This window comes from Carassius gibelio, chromosome A5 (genome assembly GCF_023724105.1).
Source record: "Carassius gibelio isolate Cgi1373 ecotype wild population from Czech Republic chromosome A5, carGib1.2-hapl.c, whole genome shotgun sequence".
NCBI classification, from domain to species: domain Eukaryota; kingdom Metazoa; phylum Chordata; class Actinopteri; order Cypriniformes; family Cyprinidae; genus Carassius; species Carassius gibelio.
Genome location: NC_068375.1, coordinates 23487742 through 23511341, shown reverse-complemented (window position 1 = coordinate 23511341; position 23600 = coordinate 23487742). Strand labels below are relative to the sequence as shown.

The window sequence follows — 23600 nt, the reverse complement described above, 5'->3', positions numbered from 1 at the left end:
AAAAAAAAAAAAAAAAAAGACGACATAAAGTGGAACTTAGTCATTTTCCAAAATGGCTAAGCAAATATATACAGTTTCAATACATACTACATAGAGACGTCCTGCTGTAGTTGTTGCTGCTGCTGCTCTTGTTAAATTTCAGCCTCGGATCTGATTCTGGATCATAAATAAATGGCTGAATCTGACTGTTAGCCATGGTTTGTTTTGGATGATGCTTTTTTCCTCACGGTAATGTCACAGCTTCCAAACGCTCTCAATGCAAAAGCCTACTGCGCCAGTGATTCTTTAGCTCCGCCCACACGTCACGCCTCCAGCCATTATTATAGGTATGGTGGGGAAAAGTCACGTGTATGAGGTACAGTGACGGCTCTAGGAAAATATAATTGGGCTGGACAAAGTTTTCTATGTTTAATTCCATAGTTTATTGCAAGTTAAGTCCACTTTGTTATGAATGTGACATAATCACTCCCTTTAACTACTGAATTGTAATACTGGCCACAAAATTTTGACACATTTTCTGCAATTTCTTTACTGTCGTCTATACAGTAGTTCCCTGGACCTGTTATTATTTGATTTCTCACTGAAATATTAAACATTGTAGTACTGTAATGTAATCCAGTTCAGATTTATCTATCCTTAAAGGGATAGTTCACTCAAAAATGAAAACTCTGTCATAATCACCCTCTAGTTTAGCACAAAATAAGATATTTTTTTAAGAAATGTGGGTTAACCAAACATTTACTTCTGAAAGACATTCTTAAAAAAAAAAAAATAATATATATATACTTTTTAAAGTATCCACATGTCAGTGAGCATAGACTCATGATTCAAAAACATGATTTAATTATTTTTAGACACAGTAAACTGTCATCTGAAGACAGTAGTTTGTTTGTAATCTTAATCTTTGCGACTGACCTGTGTAAAAATTGTAAATATACAGTTTTGTGGTAATGATATGTTAAAACAACTGCAGTAGATTATGGCATTTAACCATTAAAACACTCTCGAGTAAGTACATTTACTATGAAAAGATTAAAGACCTAGAAAGCTACGGAGAATTTTGACACATGCAAGTAGTCTATCAGCCCGCTTGTGTGGAGCTCTTTAAGTTGTCCATTAGTGCGCCCGCGCGCGCGTGTCAGTGCTGAGACGAGCGCTAGCGGAGGCATCAGTGGCGCATCTCACGTCACCGCTGCTTGAATATAACGGCTGCTTTAGGATGTGAACGGGTCTCGGCCTCGGCACCGGTCAAAGCTTCTGTTTTCCCATGACAAACAGCTGCGAGAAGAGAGCGACCGTGCGCGAGAGTGAACGGTACAGGGGAGCGGAGAGATCCTCGGTATTATTATGAGAGAAGAGGACGGGGTTGTCGGAGCCGTATTTGTTTTGCTCGCGGAGATGAGGCGGGGGGTAGCGAGTCGCTACAACATCGTTGGGCTCCGGCCAAGCATTACACTGTTTTAGCACATATATACCGCCGCGCTTGCGTTTTCATCGTCAACTGACTCGTTCGATCGTTAGGGTTTGCATCGCAGAAAATAATGCAGCTGTCTCGAGGACATCTGTGAGATTCGCGGACTGCTGTTGCCGCTGTCATGACAGACGCAGGCTCTACCGAGCAGGCGGTGTGAGAGAAGCACGGCCCCAGCTGCAGCAGCACGGCCGATGTGGGCTGTGTTTACCGGGGGAGATTAAATCTGTAAATACTGTTCGCGTTATTCCTCTTTAATCGTGTGCAATCTCAGGGAAAATGTCCTCTCGGTCTGCTTTACCGTCTGCGAACGACCGGAGCACAGATCATGTAAGTATCTTAATTTTAAATGAATTATTGTTTTAAAATATCATCACAGTGTCCCGTTTCCATTCATATCCTACAACGCCCATTGTTTAACGTCAGATGCACTGTCATTTTTGCAGCCGGGACGAATATCAGGCATTCATTGCCTAATCGTTAATGTGAGGATGGAGAGGCAGGATACAGTGGCCCATGTACGCGTAGCAGGTTCTTTGGCAAAATGGGCCGCATCCTTGAATGTGCAAAGCAGCAAAAGAGGCGCTGCGAAACGCACAGGCAGTAGAGCTCAGGCCATCCGCATAGTGTACACATCAGCGCATCATCTGCGCACGAGCGCCATGCGCTCTCAGCGCGCGCTCCTCTCCCAGAGAGCGGGTTTGCTTCATTGGCAGAATTTTTTCGGGAGAAAGGCAAGAAAACATTGTCTCTGCATCAGTAAATGAATATAGCCATTCGGGGCACCAGAATCGACTAGGGAGGGTGGATTGAGGTTTCAGCGTTAAGTGCTCCTGAAACTGACGCACTAGCTGGCCTACCAGTTCTGCGCCAACAAATTACAGTGTGGTTCATGAACTTACTCAGACTTGTGTTTGCTGATGTATTTAGTGTTGCATCAGTAAAAACTTATCTAAAACAACAATTTTTTTATCCAATGATTATAAACGCGTTGGAGAAATAAAACTAATGTGGCCTAATGGTAACACTCAATATATTTTTACTCACTGTAAAAGGAAAATGTTTTAAGTAACTGGTTGGAGTATGTTCAGCTATAAAATTATTAATTCCTTTCTCTTTATATATATATGTATGTGTGTGTGTGTGTGTGTGTGTTAATTCTCAATATAATTTCTAACCATTTGGTATGACATCCGTGGTTCAAAATGCGCATTTGAATTGCGGTTATTCGTTTTGCATTTAAATAACTTACCGAGTTTTATTTCTCTTCGAATTTTCTCTGTGTGTGTGCCCGTGAGATCGAGCATTATATAACGAGCATTTGAAAGACTAATACATGACGATTATTAATGGATTACTAATATACTTTATTATTATTAAAATTCACACAGATAAACTGGATCTTGTCGTTCCTCGAGGGTTTATTGTCTTCTTGTTTCATAATTCGAAACCTTTTTATCCACTACTCCACTACTTTGTCCATCTTAGGTTTTTCCTGGAGCCTAATCAGTTCTGTTACTTCTGTTACATATGTGGAGTTTCTGCGCGAGGGCGACCTCTGGCTTCCAGTTTGAATGAAAAAGAGACATCACATGTGTTCATTAGCGCTCAAAAATGGCCACGAAATGGACATATGATAATTAATGATTTTCTCTAGTTTTTGTTTTAAAAATATTCATTATTAATTGCGAATCTAAAAAACAAACAAACAAAAAAACACTCTGATGTGCCAATTCATCAGAACCGAACTGTGGTTTAAAAACCTAGGTATGTATTGAACCATAGCCTAACTGTATTGTTGCATCTCTAACACATACATTATACATCCATAGACATACACACACACACACACACACACCAGAATTTTCAGATTCACATAAACCAGAACCTTCAGTGTCATGATCTTTCAGAGATCATTGTAATATGCTGATTTCATATTGTTATCAGTGTTATCTTTTAATAAAAAAAAATTATTTTAGACACCATTGTTGCTCTTTAGAACAACTTCCGAAATAAACACATGATTCAGAGATATCACAGATGATACATCTATGCCACTAATGGCTGGATTTCTCTAAAGAGACTGAGGATTTTCACAACAGTCTGTGATAGTTTCTTTCTTTTGTTATAATTCTATAAAAATAAGAATGAGAGCTTGTGCACAGTATGTACAATTTTGCATATTTTATATACAGTGTGTGTGAGGCAGAGTCCAGTAAGAGTAGGGCAGGGCATCACGAGTAATTTATTCAATCGCAGAGCTGTAATCCTGTGGTCAGAGGTGCAGATGGGGACCTGGGCATGTTTTGATTTCTGTGTGAGCTCCTTCCTATCCCCTCTTATGGGGACAGTTTGAGCCTTTAAGGAAACTTTTATCAGATGTTAGCCTCAGTCAGGTTTAAATGTGCTAATCTAAATAGAAAGTTTAGTTTCGGCTGTGGCAGACTAAAACCCCCTAGGCAAAGTAAGTTAATCCTGTATTATAGGGCAGAATTACTCACACACCAATGCTAACATCAGTTTTCCCGCACACTCTCATACACCATCATCACATTAACAATCTGAATGATAATGCATTTGTTAAATTTAGTTTCCATGTTAACGACAAGCAAGCTGAATTATCATAATTTCCTCTTACATTTATGTATTTCTGAATACCTTTAAACACTCTAAAACACACGAAAGGCAAAATCTTTTTTATTTTTTTATCAATTCTGATTTAATTCTACTGTGGCACCAGAGGTTTGATTCATTGTGTGTATATTGAGAATCTTTTACAAACCCACTTAGTTTGTAACTGTGAAAACATTGTGATGCACTGAAATAAATCTTTTACCTGAACACTGAAACCAAAGTTTTTATTTACCCAAAAAACATAAAATAACGTTTGAGTTATTGAATATGGCAAATTTGGTAATTGAATTTATTAATTTGTTTCCAAATTGAATTTAATTAACCTTTATAAAATTTTCTCTGTGTCTATTTCTCCGTCCAGCATGCGTCTTTGGTGGCGAGTCGTTCAGAGAAGGGAACAAATGTGTCGAGTCGTTCACTGGGTGCAAGATGTCGAAACTCCATGGCCTCTTCCTCAGACGAGCTGCCACACATCGGAAATTACCGGCTCCTCAAAACCATCGGCAAGGGCAACTTTGCTAAAGTCAAACTAGCCCGCCACATCCTCACGGGCAAAGAGGTGAGAGAGAAAGACTACGAGAGAGAGAGAGTTTACATAGGTAAAACCTGTGGTGTGTGATAAGATGTTGGTACAGGCGCTACTGTATTATGTCTCCTTCTCATCTGAACACTGGTGAGCTGTAATTCTTTGGGTGGTATATTTTTAAAGTGGTACAACTTAAGTGTGAAAAACTCCACCCCCACATTTACTTTTTATAAACCAAAGCTGATATAGTGTGATTTTAGGTGGTCTTTTTAGGGGGCAGCAGTGAGCTTTCATAATCTTGGATAGTAATAAATCCTGATGTTTAAAGAATCAACTTTTGCAGCATTAATAGTGAACAGTTTGGAGCCACGTATACACCTTTGGGAGTGACAACTGCATTTAAATACAGATGGTAACCCCATAAATTATGGCTGTGTTTGTATACGGAATACAGTCGTCACTCCTAGACTCATGATGGATGACATAACCACTACAACATTTTGGCTGTAAACAGGTAACACTGATGCTAAAAGTTTTGTGCTATTTTTGACCTGAGTAATATTAGTGATCAGATAAAGGTTCTAATAAAATATCCATTAACAGAGTGTTTTGTTTAAGCTTTTTAAGCTGCTACTAACAGCATGTGCTCTGTTTGAACTGTACCGTATGAGTTGCCTTTAGACCACATGGCTGGTGGGAGCAGCTCGGTGGAGCGAGACAGACTGGCATGTGAAATTGCCAATGAGTCAAGACACATGGTTCTGAATCTGACTAGCGCCACACAAGAACAAAAGAGACTTATATGCACTTTTAATTACATCATTGCATTAACAGTTTGGCTCTGTACACACTACTGATTTAATGAATACATTTGTTTATCACCTGAATTTTTTAATTTGCTGAATGTGGTTGTCACTCCTGTAAATAAACAAAGCTCTAAAGCAAGGAGTGCTTTTAAAATCCTGACACAAATTTCTCTTCATATAGCCTACTAAGATATATATAGTTCAGTCAAATACACTACTGTTCAAAGTGTGATGGTTGGTAAGATTTCTTTTTCAAGGCAAGTGATTATTTTATTCAGCAAAGATCCATCAAATTAATCAAACGTGACATCAAAAACCTTTATAAGAGAAATAAAAAAGAATAAAATTAATGTTCAAATAGATGTTGTTTTAAACTTTCTATTCACATAAGAATTCTGAAAATATATCACATTTTTTCACAAAAAAAAAATATTTAGCAGCACAACTGGTTACAGCAATGAAAACATCGTTTTCAACATCACTGATAATAAGAAATGCTTTTTGAACACCAAATTAGCATATCTGAATAATTACTGAAGGATCAGAGAAGACTGATCCTGAGGTTCAGCTTTAACATCACAGCAATGATTTTTCTAAATCATATTTTGCAGTGTTACTGTTTTACTCTATTTTTGATCAAATAAGTTTTGAACAGTAATGTATATATTCTCATTTTGTAACCAAGAATGGTTTAAACTGGGTTTCCCCGTCCATCAAGTTTGTTTTTTGAAAGCCTAAACTAATGAATGTCAAATTACATTATATATCAGATTTAATGACAAACAATTAAGACATTTTGGGAGGATATCTATCTGCAATAAGATACATTTTATTTGGATCTTAAATCATTATTTGTGCTTTTTATTTGTAGGTCGCAATAAAGATCATTGACAAGACTCAGTTGAACCCAACCAGCCTACAAAAGGTAAGACCAGTTTTCAAGACATTTTTTCTTCATTAATGCCGCGGTCCAGGCAACCCGTAACCTGTGTTATTCCAACCTTAAACCTGTGCAAGTGCACTGGAACTGCAGTCAAACACGTGACCTGCCACCCTTTAACTCGTACTAGATCGATGTACTCCGAGTTCTGAATTCTGACATCACATAGCACGCAAAACAACGAGGGCAACCCCTATACATAATATTGCCTATGGATGCAATGCTTTTTTAGGACAATGTAACATTTGCAATAAAATTAATAATCTAGCTACAATTCCTTGCGCTCAGGAAGTTTGGCGTGACTTGCCTGGAATGGTACAAAGTCATTAATCTTGTTTTGAAATCGTGACTTACGAGCTCCAAAACCTGCCTGGAACGCAGCATAAGACAACTGTCATATTGCCATGCAGTGATGTCATTGCATCATAGCACATAAAAGGCGTTCCCTCATTTCTCTTTTTCCTTTGCTTTTAAATAGCTTGTAAAAGTGGCCGCATTCAGTTTTTAATTGTGGTGTCCTTTCTTTAACTGAACTAAACTTAACTTTATCACTACAAAAGATCAAAATGATGGTGGTGGTCAGTGCCGCGGTGGCCAAGTGACATGCCCAGCGTGGCGGCTTAACACCGGTATCACCATCAGCACTGTCTATCGCGGCAAGCCTAATATATATACGCACACACACATGTATATAAATGTATAACAGTGTGAGGCTCTTATAAGTATTGCAGCAATATGTGTGTGGTGTTAGTGTTTACTTTAGTGTTGCTGGTGAGTTTGCACTCTCTCCTGTACACCAGTGACTCATCTGTCTCATAATAGATTATCACTGGCCTTCAATCCTCTTACTGAAGCCCACCGCTCAAATATAGCACTGAGTTTGAGCATACATCAAGATTTCTATTGATTATTGAATGCTTCTGACTTTGAACACACTTGTGAGATTAGTGGTTTTCACTCATCTGGAGGGATCTTACATCAAATCTCAGCAGTGACAACTCAGCACTTACTCTTTTGTGTGCAAAATTTGAAGCACTGTTTAGATCTAGCCATAGGCAGTCTTGTTTTCAAAATGCATAATTTGTTTGTGTGCTTAGTGTATGTGTTGGAGAGGAGAGGTCGACAGCTGCAGTCCTCCACAGGCCCAGAATGCCCCACTGTGATTCAATCCCGGCCCTGTAATACACACAGTTAACTGTACACAAACCATAATCCATCCTTATTGACCACGTATGGCTTTTTGACCACTCATATGACTGGTATGAGCTGTTGTAGTAATGCTGGAATCACTGTTTAGTGGAGCATTTGTCAGTTTTCAGAGTAAGTGTTTGTCTTATTCCTCTGTTTTACCCTTTTGTGTTGCACATAGAGAAAAGCTGAGTTATGTTTGCTAGATGATAGTTTCTATGCTTTACTATATAAGTGATATCAAATAATGGAGTATGTTTACAGGTGACCGGGCTCATGGCCTTCATTTCTGTGGCTGTGTCAGCAGTATATCTTTTCTGATCTTCCTCTGGCCTCCTGATTTGCATGTTTTAGCAGTTTATTCAAACATTTCTGAGCTTTTATGCAAACAATACAGTTTTAAAACATTTTTATTCTACTTAAAGTCAAAATTTATAAAGAGTGCCAAAAATAAAAATAGGGCGCGGACTTGTCTGACTATGTCTGTTTTTGATTGGATGGAGGCAGATCTGAATGTGAGCTTGCAGATGTAAGAATGGAGTGGTGTTTAAGAAGTCCAACATATGTCACCTTTAGAACAAGATACAATAATTTGATTATATTATACAAGGTAAAAAAAAAACATATGCAAGGATAAATCATTCACAATCAATAACATTCTTTTTTATTGCTAACAATATACAAACAGCAATGAAAACAATCAATAGCCAGGTGTGGAGCCCAAGGGCATAGGGTTTCCTGAAAGCTTCATAAGTTTAAGAAGTTCGTAAAAATGATGGTACAACTGATCTTAATATTAGGGTCTGTTTCCCAAAAGCATCGTAACTTAAGTAGCACTTGAAAATCATCGTAGATCTATGAGTGCTCTGGAGTAATCGAAAAGCCCTAAGTGCAGCGTTATGCAGTCACCTGCAGGACAATCGGCAGATTGCACCTTTAACTTGATTCAAGTGAAATCATATTTTTTTTTATTAATTTCTAAATGAAATAATTAAAGGGCAGAAAAAAATTTAAATACACATTTAAATGATTAAAAAAAAACTAATAAAAGAAGTAACATAATATAGGAAATGCTTTAAAGACAGGGAAAAAAATATGTCAATGACTTGCTGAAGTGCACGAAAACCAGCTGTGTATTGGACCCGGAAATAATGTTGCTCTCTCTCTCTCTCTCTCTCTATACTGTATATAAATTGTATTATATATTATTATGTAAAGTATAATATTATAAATTATATTATAATATAATGTTGTATTGTATTATAATTATTAGCCTATATCCAAGTTGTCTGTCTGGAAAACAGCATTAGGTTAACGTTAATAAACGATCGTGTACTACAATTAAGACCCATTCTATAAGGTGACATTTCAGCACTTGACAAATGGATAGCGACTCCTAAGTAGCACTTAAAGCACAGCTACGTGCGATGGCTTTACGTGCATTTTTGGGTAACGCACGTGAAATAACTAATGATCCTAACATTACTCGTAGAAAACGTTCTTAAGCTCTAAGATCAATCTTTATCGGGAAACCCGGCCCTGATCTGTTTCCGATATGTGTCCCCACCAATGTTAAACTCATTCCTATGCCCCTGGCGGAGCCCTTTGGCCTCCCCACTCAAAACTGCAGTTTTTGTCTCCTTTTTTTGTTGACAAGAAATGCATTTATTAAGATGTGGGATGCCGTATCTCTTTAATTTTCAGAAGCGCACTTCAGCTTCACCTTAGCGTCAGGCGCGAGTAAAACGAGCACGGAAAAGCTACAACTGCCTAATCAGCTTCAGTAGAACAACTGTGAACTTCGGTCTGATGAGATGTTGTTAGACTAGCCTGTATGTCAGTAAAACACACTTTCCTGTCCCATCAGCTGTTTTACTGTGCCCACGGCGCACACTCTTCAACAGTACGCAGGTGTGTGGTGGATGCTCTGTATCACTTAATCATAATAACCTGCACAAGAAATATGAGCATACATACCTAGTTCTGTCATCAGTCATGAAATCTCCAAAAAGGCAATTAAAGCTGCAAACTGTGCATGTATACGCAGCACACAAGAGCATCGCTCAAATGCATATACTAAAATATATTCTGCAATTCGAGATCACATAAGGCACAAACTGATATGTATTTTTGATTTGTAATTTTGATGCACAAATAAATGTGAGCACAGACCACTTATACTAGAAATGCTCTAGTGTAAGTGCACTGTGCTCACATTTATTTGTGCATTACATTAAAAATTTTACAAATCTAGTAAAACACATGCCAAAATGAAAATTTAAATGCATAAAAAAAAGAAATGTTATATTCTGGCATTTATGTCTACTGACACTGTTGACTTTCCACCTTCTGCATGTCTCATCCATGAGTATGCAATATTGGTGAGCAAGCATTTGGGAGTTTTGAAAAGTTGAATGAGCAATAAAGTTATAGAGCGTCCCTTTATTAAAATACCTGGAGGTGAGGTATAATACAAAAATTGTGATATTCACTCACTATTACTTGATTTAATTCACAATATCTCAATTACAGTTTAGTAGAAATTAATTGTACTCAGTTGTGTTTTAGGCACTACATTATTTAGGTTTAGGCAGTACATTATAGTCAAACACATTTTTATATTGAAATAATGAAGATTTCTGTGCCACCCCTATGAAAACATCCTTGCTCTGCCACTGTCAATAGCATACTTTAAAAAATGTATTTCATGCTGACTTTAAACTGCCAATAGCAGATTTTCAATAAACGCAATATCGTGCTTAATTATTATGAGAGATTGAGACAATGTGATTAAAAAGAGAAGTTTAATGTGATTGACTTATGAATCGACAAGCCTCAGTAACCCACATGGGTGAGGAAAACAGCTGTTCATGTATTCTTGTGATTTGATTGACAGGGTTAGCTCCTCCCAGAAGTTTCATTAGACATCTGTATTGACTAAAAGACATTCTGGCTTGATTTAATCTTTACATTTTCAACTGTGTGTGTGTGTGTGTGTTTGTGTGCTTTCATTTGTAAATGTATATGTATCATCGGATAATGTGAATTAACGAAACCTGGGATGTATCAAAGCCATTACTTCTGAACCAACGTCTGTGAGATGTTTTATGGGACAGATGCAGGTTCAAGACTCATCTGGTTTCCACAGCCACAGGGATTATATACTGAGTACTTCGCACCGAAGGAGAGAGAACAAAATACAGAAGTATATTTATTGTGTCTGGATATTGCTGTCCGACATGAAGGCTTCATGCTCATGATTATTGATGTTGATGAAGAATATCAAGTTATTCTGGGAATAATGTAAATGGTGTGTATTATTCTGGATAATGATTTTGTTCTCTCTTCTTTTGCAGCTGTTCAGAGAGGTGCGGATCATGAAGACTCTCCGTCACCCCAACATTGGTAAGATGCACTAAAATGTACTAAATGCATTCCTACTGCTTTTATAATAATTACAATGTAAAATAATTAGCTATTGCTGTTTAAATGTAAGCTTACCAAAATTATTTATTGTCATCTACTCTTATATATTACAGTCCGACTCTTTGAGGTTATTGAAACAGAGAAGACGCTTTATCTTGTGATGGAATATGCAAGTGGAGGTGAGCTCTGACCTACATACTGGAGAATGGAATATAACTTTGTTCTATAGAAAACAAATCTAACTTTATTCTAGTGTGGCCAACAAGATTAAAAAAGACTTGATGCTCAACATATTATTTATACTGTAGGTGAATCTGTGATATTTGGGATATTATTCATGTGTGCTTATGTTTTCCAGGTGAGGTGTTTGACTACCTGGTGTCTCATGGGAGAATGAAAGAAATAGAGGCTAGAGCCAAATTTAGACAGGTGAGACATTTATATTATCACTGCAGCATATAGGGCAGGATTAAAGATCAAAGTATTGCATCAAGTTAAGCCTCTGGTTTACAGTTTGAGCTTTCATGTGTTTTAACTGGGTTGTGTTGCTTTTTCGTTTTGTTTCAGATTGTGTCAGCTGTTCATTACTGTCATCAGAAGAATATAGTTCACAGAGATCTGAAGGTATGAGCTGGAATCTGTTGACAAAAAAAAAAAAAATATATATATATATATATACAATTATTATACATTTTTTATCTATATTTTTGTCTTGTTTTCCACTAAATATATGCAAATATCCTTATAACACAATATACATTTACTTGAGAAGCAAAATTGAATTAGGGAACTGTATCAGATTCCATTAACCTATCTTTTGCTGTTTTGATACTCAGCTAAATTAATCTGGTTTTAAATACACAAACTGCTATATATATATATATATATATATATATATGTGTGTGTGTGTGTGTGTGTGTGTGTGTGTGTGTGTGTGTGTGTGTGTGTATATATATATATATATACACAATCACTATACAAAAGTATAAAGTATTAGTATATATAGTATGTGTTTATATCACTTTCTGTCCTGTATTTTTCTCCTTGTTCTTTCTCTCCTTCAGACAGTTTCTGAATAACTTAATTATTTCTCTCTCTTTCATTGTTTTTTCTTTACAGGCAGAGAATTTGCTTTTGGATGCAGATGCTAACATAAAGATAGCAGACTTTGGCTTTAGTAACGAGTTTACATTGGGGAATAAGTTGGACACCTTCTGCGGTTCCCCACCTTACGCAGCTCCGGAGTTGTTTCAAGGAAAAAAGTATGATGGGCCAGAGGTGGATATCTGGAGCCTGGGGGTCATCCTGTACACACTGGTCAGCGGGTCACTTCCTTTTGATGGACAGAACCTCAAGGTACAGTTACTTTGTTCTTACACCCACTATGGTCCATTCCAGTCTCTTGACACCTTACTTACATTGGTATTTACAACAAAATACAAGTCTGTCGCTTTTATTTGTATAGCACTTTATACAATACAGCGTGTGTCTAAGCAGCTTTACAGTGTTAAACAGGAAAATAATATTTCGATGATGCAAACAAAATTCAGTTCTGTAAAGCAGCTCTAAATAAGGACAATAGTAAACATCCAGTTTTTCAGTTAGTCAGTTCATTGTTTATTCGGCTCAGTTTAATAGCTGTGTGAAGTTCATCAATCATGGAATGAGTTCAGTTCATCTATAAAGCAGTTGACAAAGCTGATTTTTCAGCAACCATTACATCAGACTTCAGTGTTACATGTCCCTGCAGAAATTGTTGTAATATGTTGATTTGGTGCTAAAGATGAAAAGTTAAAAGTTAAAATGAACAGCATTTTATTTTTGTAACAATGTAAAAGTCTTGCAATTTGATGCTCTCCTTTTGAATATGTTAAGTAATATTAATAATAATAAAATAATCTTGCTCCGAAATTTTGAACAGTATTGTGCATTGAGAGAAATCCATTTAGAATAGTGGACTGTTTTTTTACTTTGGACCTTAAAAGTTCTTTAAAACCTTGTTTCTTAATCATTTAGTAACTTTCTATCTAAAGACACACTGACATTTGTTTGTCACAAATTTTGCTTATGCATGTGTGTTTTCCAGGAGCTGCGTGAGCGAGTGTTGAGGGGGAAGTACCGTGTGCCCTTCTACATGTCCACAGACTGTGAGGGGATTCTGCGCAGGTTTCTTGTGCTCAATCCCAGCAAACGTTGCACTCTAGAGGTGCATATTTGCCAATACATCGATACACTCTGCCATACTTAATCCTGTACCAGATACATTATATGATGCCTCTGTCCTGAGTCATATCTCTGTAAAGTTTATGTGTTGTAGAATGCATTCAGCATGCATTTGCTAGAAATGGCTAATTATTCGTCAGTTTTTCGAGTTATGAAGTCAGCACAGTTGAATGGCTGAGTTGGGAGGTTTCTGTGTAATGCTGGTATTTCCTCTACAGCAAGTGATGAAGGATAAGTGGATGAATGCAGGGTATGAGAGCGATGAGCTAAAGCCTCACATTGAACCATCGGAGGACTACAGTGACCCCAACCGCATTGGTGAGCATGTAGACCAGTAGGAAACTGATTCAAGTGTTTTACTTTGTATTTTGCTACTATTATTATTTTACTGTTGTGGTCAAATTATCCTTAGAATAAAGAGACTTGATGTGTTTGTAAATTTTCCTCTCTGTTCTCTGATTTCTTTCCAGAGATTATGGTCGGGATGGGTTTTACCACAGAAGAGATTAAAGACTCTTTACTCAATCAGAAATATAATGAAGTCACGGCTACATATCTATTGTTGGGCCTGAAGACTGAGGTAATACATTGTACACACACACTGTGTTACTATATACCACTTTTCTACTTAAAAATACCAATTGTTTGCCAGCATAGCACAACAACGACCTGGATTCTCAGAGTTTATTTTTTACTGTTTTTCTCTATTGGCTTCTGGTCATAGGATGGTGCTGAGTCAAGAGTTAGTGGCAGTATGACTTTGCCGCGTGTACGTCCAAGCCCAATTACCAATGGAACCAACAAACACTCATCTTCTTCATCATCTTCCTCGTCCTCACACAGCAAGACTCAGCGCAGCGCCTCTACCTACCACCGCCAGCGACGGCACAGTGACTTCTGTATGAGACACTTCAGTTTAAACGCGAAACAGAAGCATACTTCCAGTAGTTGATGATTATAATTATTCATTTCTTCTGCAGGTGGTCCCAGCATGCCTGTGATGCAGCCTAAGCGTAGCCCAACCAGCGGCGGAGACCGTGACCTGCGTGAGAGCCGCATGCCACCGAGGAAGGCCAGCTGTAGCGTAATGGGCAGTCGGACCCTACCACCTTCTAGTCCAATGGTCAGCACCGCCAACAACCCTAATAAGGCTGAGATACCTGATCGACGCAAGGAGATGACCGCCACCACTGTGAGACCACCACTTTGATCATTTTTTCATATATATGTATATATGTATGTATGTATATATATATTATTGGTGGGCATAGATAATTTTTTTTTAATCTAGATTAATCCCACTGTAATCTTGGAATGAATCTAGATTAAAATGGCTCATTTGAATTCTGCCCAAGGCATTCAGAATATGTGTGCTACCCAAATTAAATTATTACTAAAAGTAATGTTAAGTCTTTGAGAAGGGGTTTCTCAAGACTGGTGGTGCATTAGACCAGGGGCTCATCTCCTGTTTCCAAAATGCATCACAAACTGCTTGAGAAAGCTGTAAAAAGCTGTCACGTTAATGCAGCACGTTAACACACATGTATATGTATATATATACAAATTTATACTTTTATTCAATAAGGATGCATTATATTGATCAAAAGTGATAGTAATGACAGATAATACTGCAAAATATTACTTATAAAATATTACAAACAAGCATTGTTCTTTTGCCTCTTTCTTCATTGTTCATTGAATTTTCTATTCATTAAAAAATCCAGGAAAAGTATCACAGACAACTCCAAATATTAAATATAATAATTAAAAAAAAAGTTATAAAATCTTCTGGGCGAGTGTATTCACAGCAGCTTCTATTGCCGTGACTCCTCATGATTGTAGTGTGTTCTCATTGGTTTGCTGCCATGTGGGTGATTTAAAGCACGAGGTATACAGTCTGCGAAGCACTTGCGAAGCAAATTTAGAAATTGCTGCTGCTACCAGATTTTTTTTTGCTGAAAACCACACTGTGTTTTATGGAAAACCACCTTGACTAAAATGACTTAAATGAAAACAATATTGTAACTGTATATTTTCATGCTTTATCAAGCAAAACACTTTGAAAGTGCACTGAAATCGAATCTTCTTACATTTTTGGTCATAGACAATGTATATTGAACATTATTTAACAACATGCATGAGTAAATGAATAAAGTGATAAAATATACAAAAAGATTTGATAAAATATATATAAAATATAAAATAATAAACATAAGGAAAAGAAAGGAAACAAAAAAATCCTCAGAGCATTCACTAGTGAAAAATAGTATTTAAAAAAAGAAATGTTTTGAGTGGCAAATAATTATAATAATAATTCATGCAGTACTGGATATTAGATGCAGTACTTTTCAATAATTTAACCACACTTCAAGTAGTGCTTTTCAAAGTTTTGAATGGTTGCAAAGCAGCTTTACATACATGTTTTCCTGCAGCACAAAAGCAGTCACAGGTATATTTGTAGCAATTTAGCAGACTTTAAATATACCAATTTATAGTGAGCCACAAATATATTTAGTTATACTAAAGTACATACAAATAAATTGTACTTAAGTATACTATTTTTTCACTAAGGTTTTCTGAAGATTGTTTGTTTTCCTTATGCTTGTGTAGCTTACAGTTGTGTTTTACTGTTTTTGAATCCATTCAGCTGATCTCCGAGTCTGGCAGTAGCACGTTTAGCTTAGCTTAGCATAGATCATTGAATCTGATTAGACTGTTAGCATCTCGCTCAAAAATGACCAAAGGGTTTTTCTTATTTAAAAATGGACTCTTCTGTAGTTACATTGTGTATGAAGACCGACAGAAAAATGAAAAGTTCTAGGCTGATATGGCTAGGAACTGTACTCTCATTCCGGTGTAATAATCAGTGAACTTTACTGCCATACTATATAAGTGCTCCAGGTGCAATGATATTACGCAGTGCCTGAAATTAGTCTTCAGCTACTTTGTGTAGTTGCAGGGTTGTTGGGACTATTTTATTTTAATATATATTTGACATTTTGGGGGTTAATGAAATGTTGTGTCCCACCTTTCATTGTAGAACAATATTCCAGGAAGTACTATGACCCGAAGAAACACATACGTATGTACAGATCGTTCCAACACTGACCGTCACACACTGCTGCAGAATGGCAAAGACAACAGGTGACATACACATACATTCACAAACACAGATGCGATCTGCCACTGTGCTGCGCGCCCCATTGCCTCTCATTCACTGAGCCTGTTTCTGTCTCTTCTCAGCTCCCTGTCTCACCGCCTCCCTCCCACCTCTCCTTCCACTCTCAGTATTGTCGGAGCAGGAGCATCCTCCTCTTCTTCCTCAGGTGAGCGCTGTCGGCTGACACGTGGATCCACCATCCGGAGCACCTTTCATGGGGGTCAGCTCCGTGACCGTGTCCCACCCACCTATGGACCTCCGCCCACGTCGCCCACCCTCAGCCATGATGCTGGAGCCCTGCCACCCAATGCCCGCAGCCGGGCCACTTCTAACCTGTTCAGCAAACTCACCTCCAAACTCACACGCAGGTAAGAGAAGAGACTTATATCATAGAAAGAAAAACATCCACAGTTGATGCATTGCTATGCAGTAAAAAAATCTGAAAACCATGTAAACATCAAAAATGTCTGTCTTGATTCGGAGTGAAGTTATTCTAAAGCTCCAACCAAAGGTTTTTTTTTTTTTTATTTGTTTTTCCATGGAATCAGCAAGTCAGTGATCAATGTCAGGCATTTGTGCTGCTGGATGCAACAGTGTATAATGATCATATTATATGAACAAGATGAAGAATTAATGGAAGAATCTGTAATGCTCAATATGGCGGCTGTACAGTTGATAGAGACATCACAATGCTCAATTTAACAACAGTAGGAACAGAAGTCCTTCCATAAAGTGCAGTCACATTTACCATTGTTTGAAGTCGTCATAACCAGCTCAATGAAAACATTTGTCTGATGGTCGTTCGGCAGCAAATCATTTTTCCTATGCAGATTTGGTATCAAGTTAATGTTTGGTGAACTTTGGCACAAATTGGCAGCACTGATCAATAGCAAGCCTTTTGGTTCAGTAGTAACCTGTTGGTGGACGTTCATAATTTTGCAACAGAGCAAAACAGATGAGGTGCTCATTCTAGTTTTGTAAACACTACTACACCTTAATATTATAAAAGCAAGTTCAAGTTGTGCTTTTCTGTCATTCCGCTACATGTGTGAACATACAGTGGAACGAAATGTTGTGCCTCACAGGACCATGGTGCTACATAAATACAGACATAAAACAATTAAGTAAAACAGTATAAACCTATACACAACTAGCCTTCTGACAGATTTTGACTATAAATATACTATACATAAATGTTTACCTATACATAAGCTAAAAATATACAGACAATACGAATGCATCACATAATAAAATTTGTCCTCATTTGTAAGTCGCTTTGGATAAAAGCGTCTGCTAAATGAATAAATGTAATGTAAATGTAATAATATACCTATACACAACTAACCTACTGACAGATTTTGAATATGAATATACTATACATTAATATATGAATATACTTTACATTTACCTATACATAGACAGAAAAATACAAATATAAAGACTATACGAATGCTTCACATAGTACTGTACATGTGCAAAGAGAAACATTGTAAGTCAAGCAGCTGGCTGGAGAACAATGTAAGATAATTTGTAGTGCATGAGCATGTGACACACAAATTACTGAGTCTTTTGTGGGATTATGTACACACAGCAGTGTGTGTAAAATGTGTCTAATGTATATAGAGGAGAACTGCACAAAAATTATTTAAAAAAAAATAAAAATGTTTCAGGCAGTTTTTCTGTGATCTGGAAAGGTTGGGAGATGGAGGAGGTGAGATGGTCCATGTTTCGGGAGGTAGAGGGTTTGTGTGGGGTTTCAGAGGAGGGCGGGGTGATTTGAGTTCAGGGCTCTCACAGCCTGGGGGAAAGAACTGTTGAGCAGTCTGGCAGAGCTGGCTCTGATGCTCCGCTACTGTCTTCCTGATGGTATTAGGTGGAAGAGACTGTGAGATGATCTTTGCAGATGTGTTCACTGTCCGCTGGAGGGTCTTGTGGTCTGCTACACTACAGTCCCTGTACCAGACAGTGATGCAGCTGGTCTCTTTGGTTCCTCTGTAGAATGTGTTGAGGATGGGTGAAGGGAGACTTTAGTAGGAAAGGCTGTTTGGAAAGGATGGTTTGTTTGCTATCAGAATAGCTCTGGATATTAGATTAGTTGTTATTTTCATATCATTCATCATATTTTGCCATATCTGGTCTCATATTGATCAAATTTGCCAAGCAACAGTAAATGTGAACATACATTAGTTAATCAGCTATTTGTTTACTTTTGAAAGTGAATTTGTCTGGAAAATACTGTTCTGAACTGCCCTTAAGAAGCACAATTTGGTCAGATTTTGTTCAGATTTTCAACTATTCAACAGTTGGGGTCAGATTTTTTTTTCTTTCAGTCCTGATTTGTAATATGCTTTTGAAATGTAGATCCTACAAGCGGTCACAGATTTTCACATTCAGCATTTAGCACATAGCTGTACTTCATTGGCTTGAAATAGCCTATGAATAGCCTAATTATATAGAACAGAGTGAAATCACTCACAGTAACATTAACGTTAATGATGCACAGACATTTTAACAACCAACTTTATTTGACCTGAAACAGCAAAAAAATCAATCAATCAATCAATCAATCAGATCAGTTATGGAATACTTTTGGAAAGCCAAAACTATTGATATAAACAGAGAATTTAAATATTTTTTCTGATGCATCAATGTCAATTTCAATGTGGATAAGTTGCAAAAGTTAAATATGTCAGCAGTGTGGACGCACTTCATTGCTACTATAATGTAGTTGAAATCGACAACTGTTATTGCAAATGAATGACTTTGGATTAATTTTTCTGTCACTCCAAGTTGCTGTCAGTGTGAATGGGGCCTTAGACGGAGGTTTGTAAATATGCTTTTGACAGACACATTCTTCCAACAAATAAATGCATAGATGATTTATGTCATGCATTACTGCAACAAAAAAATTTGATTCCTTTAAAAAAAGTGCCTGAGTGCTGCCTGTCCAAAAACACTGGGGTCCCACTGGGGAATTCTTTCAGTTTAAAGTTGGTTTTACAATCACACTGTACACATTCATCATTCCTTGACTTATTTCCTCTCTTTTTCAAGCTTCCTAAGCATACAAATGTGTACCTTCCATAGTCTCTCCCACTTTGCGCTTATTTCTAAGTTACCTTTCTTTATCTCAGTTGCATTTGCTCTCTCTATCACTCAGTCTTTCTGTGACCTTCTGCATCTCTTCTCTCTCTTTCTCAGACTCTCCTCATTTTGTTTCTCTCTCTCTCCTAGGGTCAATCTTGACCCCTCTAAACGCCAGGGCTCTAATAAATCAGTGTCGGGTTGTACTCTTCCACAGGGATCCAAAACAGTTAGTAAGTTTCTCAGTCTGCCTCATTGCCTGTCTGTTGCCGCTGCACGTCCGTCTGTCTCTGCACATCGCATGCCTGTCTGCATGCAGTCTCCTTTGCAGAACATGTGTCTGGTAAACAGGATATGAGAGTGAGGAAAGGCTGGATGATGGTGCATGGCGGTTATGTCTCTTATCTGTTTGCATGCATTTAGGGACATATGCAAGTTTTTATTCTATGACCCATAACACATCGCTCAGGTCAACATCAGTCAGCTAGCTATATTGACCTGCAAGCAGATTATAATTGTTGGGCAGGACTGAGAGATCCAGATATTTATTTTTATTATTATTTTTTTTTTGGTCTGTGGTGGAGTTGTGTTGCATGGATCAAACACTGCTGAGGTAATACAGACCATGTGAAGTTTTTTATTTTTATTTTTTTTTGAAGGGTCACAAATGAATCTGAGGGAGTCAGCAGATCTTCGGTCACAGGGTGAGTCTTCATATTATACTACGTCATGATCAAGAATGGCCCACTAAAGAAACTTTGTTATGCTATTAACACTGGTTTGGGCCAAGCAAATGTGTGCATCTGGATGATCATGTTTTGACATTTTGATTAAACTTTATAGGCCAATTTCTTTTTAAAAATGAAACATACATGGATTAACTGTTCACAATAAGATCTAAAACATGCATTCACATTCACATTCATGCATTCTTTCAATTTCAAAATTTTAATTAGCGTAATTGTTTTACATAAAATATTGCCCAAAGCATCAATACACACACAAAGTGACATAAAAGATGATCTGCCAGTTAACATAAAAAGAATAGTAATACGAAGCAACAATAAATATTATTATATAATAATATGAATTATAACATTATAAAATTAAATAAAAAATCAAATAAGCTACAATAAAACTTTCTACAATGGTGATAAAAGCATTGATTGCTTTCTGAATATGTGAATCTCAAATAACAGTTTTTCAGGATTTTTTTTTTTAGCGTAAATCTCTTCCTCTAGTGTTCCTCTTCATGCTCTCTTTCTCTCTCTTTCCCAGTGGCCATTTATCTGGGGATCAGAAAGCGTCCGAGCCCTGGAGCGGGGGAGGGGGGTGGGATGTAAGGGGCTATCTCTCCCGTCCCCCCCGGGCCCCTGCAGAAGTGGTACTGGCCTTGCGTGAGGCGGCGAGGGGATGCGGCTGCCAGGTCCGGCACGCTGGCCCATTTCTGCTGTGCTGCAGTCATGGGGCGGCAGGGTCAAAGGTCGCTTTTCAAGCTGAGGTGTGCCAACTGAGTGTGGGTCCCACAGAGGCAAACGGAGTACGCTACACACGCCTGTGGGGGGCCCCCCTCGCCTTCAGGCACATCGCATCTCAGATCTCTAAAGAGGTGGAGCTCTGAGGGGACAGGGGAGGAGACTTGAATCTGAGACGTCCCCTCACTATATCCATCGTTATAGCGAACTGATGTTGACCCACCCACTTATATGTTATAGACTGATCCCTCCTCCAGTCAACACTCGACAAAAAACGAAACTAAACACACATTCACATAAACAAACAGTCACCTTAAAAGCACGGCACACTCAAACCTGACAATAAAGAAATCTGAAGTACAAAAACATGCACAACATAAGCCTGAGTGGAAACACACACACACACACACACATTCTGATTCTGAACAGCCTCATTCACTGGATCTGGATTGAATCCAGTTTAGTATTTTTATTCTCATTCTAGTCATGAAATTCTTACTTAAATAACTGATGTCATTCTTTTTTTAACCACTTTTGTATGTTTTCAACAAGTCTTGACATTTTAAACGGGTCATCATTTTTATGTTTTCGTGATTTAATGTGTCTTGCATTTCTTAATGCTGAGTCAAAAGCATTGAATCATTGACAATGTAGGATTGTAGCTGCCAATGAACTATTTGCACAAATGTGAAGTTGGCAAACTTATCCTAACTTCATCACAGCTCACAGAGCCCACACAAATCTACATTGCTGGCGACCGCAAATTTGTTCAGGCTGTAAGCCAACCATCTACACTTTGTTCTTGAAATAGTCCAAGCTAAAGTTTTGTTCCCTAGAAAATCTGTTTTTGTGATGTATAGTGCCAGTTTACTTGCGTCCTACCAATTTTAATTTAGAATAGCCTTTTAATGCCAAATGACTTTCCCTGACCCTTCACAAACAGGCTCTGTGATTGGTTGGTCATAGATATTAATCCTTTATTTAAAATCCTATTCAGTGATGCTTTGCAAATAACGTCACCTCTCCCTTTACCCAGTAAGAGTAGAGTAGAGGGTACCACAAAGGTGATTTTACAGAGTGAGGTGGTTTTAGTTTTCAGTGTTATTAAAGACACGTTTCCTGCATTGAAGATATCTGAATAATTTTGAAAAAGACCTATTGGACAGTGGATCCTATTGGATGTAATTTGATTGTAAAACAAATTGCAATTTATGTATTCAGTGAAAAAAAATTCATGACATTATTCCATAGTCATTCATTAGCACGTTAGTGTTTTTCACAATATATATATATTAGTGCTGTCAATCGATTAAAAAAAATTAACTAATTAATCGCACAATTTTTAAAAATTAATCGTGATTAATCGCGATTAATCGCAATTAAAAGACTGAAACTTTTTGGATATGTAAATGTAAAATGTTAATAATTAATGTAAACTCAAGACAAAGAAACTATTTAAATTCAAAATATGATTGTTTATTGGAATTTTTGTTTAACTTGTAACACAGATTTTCTCATGTAAACAACATACCTGCAATAAACCATCAATATCCTCCAAATTAACTGTTGGCTTGAAAGCCATATTTATTACAGAAATAAAAACACAGAAATGTAAGTACCATTTGAATTTCAAAACAATCAATGCCAATAAAAAACAAAAATGATTTCCATGTTGAATTCTGAGTGGACTGCAAAAAAATTCCAAAGTATAGTCATTGCCAGTGCTTTAAGTGGGCCGGTACGCACCAGTACTCAGTACCGCCACTTCCAAATATAGCTCTTGAGCGTACCGCCACCTCTCCGTGCGCACAGAACGTGCTTTTAGCGTACCGGTACGCTCATTTGGACATCTGTTTTAATAGAGGTTTTAATCTTTTACCTGCACTGCCGATTTTCAGAGCGCCCTTCACAATGCAAGCTTCCTAATTCATCCCACCCAGAGCAGAAACTACATTACCCATTCACCCTTAAGTTACACAAGTGAATATATAGCGCATGTGTCGCTTTTCCCACTGTTAAGTGTCAACAACTCAACGTGCCCGGAGAAGGTGTGTGAAACTCGTTGTGAGTTATACTAAAGCAAAATCTTGAGTATTTATTGTCTGATAAACATTAAAAACTGTCTGCGGAGGTTGAGTCGTCCTGCAGCCCCCGCTGGCTGCTCATTGGCTGCAGCATCTTTTTTCTAAGTTCTAAACAAATACCGTAGACGGCAAGGCACAAATTTAGATATTCATTTATCTAATTAATCTATAGCCTATGCACAAAGATAATATGATCTTTTTGTCCCCTTTTTGTTTTATAGCTTGATGAAGAGAGAGAGCGCAAGTTGCTGCAGCTGAGTAGGACAGTGATGCACGTGTACAGGAGTGATTGACAGTTCGCGGCACTGTGTACAAAAAATACTCCGCTACACAATTATTTCGTTATTTTAATGTTGCTGTTTCTTGTGGCAGACTGAATGAAGAGTAATGTTTCTTGTGGCAGACTGAAGAGTAATCCGGCAGAGTTTTATACTGAAACTTTCCGTCTAAAAGTCCTTCCTTGGTCTTATCCATATTTCTTTGCACGTTGAACACACATAGGCCACAACTGGAAATAAAAAAAACTGCAACCGCGTTAATTGCGTTATTTTTTTTTAACGCGTTAAATATTTCAAATTAATCG

General features: G+C 37.5%; 1 protein-coding gene across 2 annotated transcripts; it reads left to right on the top strand.

Annotated features, from left to right (window-relative positions):
- Window positions 1-1160: 1160 nt before the first annotated feature.
- LOC128004930 (MAP/microtubule affinity-regulating kinase 4-like) lies at window positions 1161-23556 on the top strand. Of its 2 annotated transcripts, XM_052592640.1 has the most exons (18): window positions 1161-1801; window positions 4467-4664; window positions 6309-6362; window positions 10922-10970; window positions 11105-11170; window positions 11350-11420; window positions 11559-11615; window positions 12111-12347; window positions 13078-13197; window positions 13433-13532; window positions 13685-13794; window positions 13939-14113; window positions 14195-14406; window positions 16255-16358; window positions 16458-16742; window positions 19609-19691; window positions 20118-20162; window positions 20737-20916. In XM_052592640.1, the coding sequence occupies exons 1-18, from the start codon at window positions 1751-1753 to the stop codon at window positions 20799-20801; spliced, it is 2082 nt and encodes a 693-aa protein (XP_052448600.1). In that variant the 5' UTR covers window positions 1161-1750; the 3' UTR covers window positions 20802-20916. The 2 variants fall into 2 exon arrangements, with proteins under 2 accessions (XP_052448600.1, XP_052448601.1); XM_052592641.1 differs by lacking the exon at window positions 19609-19691 and having other exon boundaries at window positions 20737-23556.
- Window positions 23557-23600: the final 44 nt, after the last annotated feature.

Excerpts from the sequence above, each read along its gene's own strand:
- LOC128004930 (XM_052592641.1), top strand. The coding sequence starts at position 1,751 with ATGTCCTCTCGGTCTGCTTTACCGTCTGCGAACGACCGGAGCACAGAT. Across the intron at positions 1,802-4,466 it reads ACGACCGGAGCACAGATCAT|CATGCGTCTTTGGTGGCGAG; the intron begins GTAAGTATCTTA and ends TTCTCCGTCCAG. Across the intron at positions 14,407-16,254 it reads AGGAGATGACCGCCACCACT|AACAATATTCCAGGAAGTAC; the intron begins GTGAGACCACCA and ends CTTTCATTGTAG.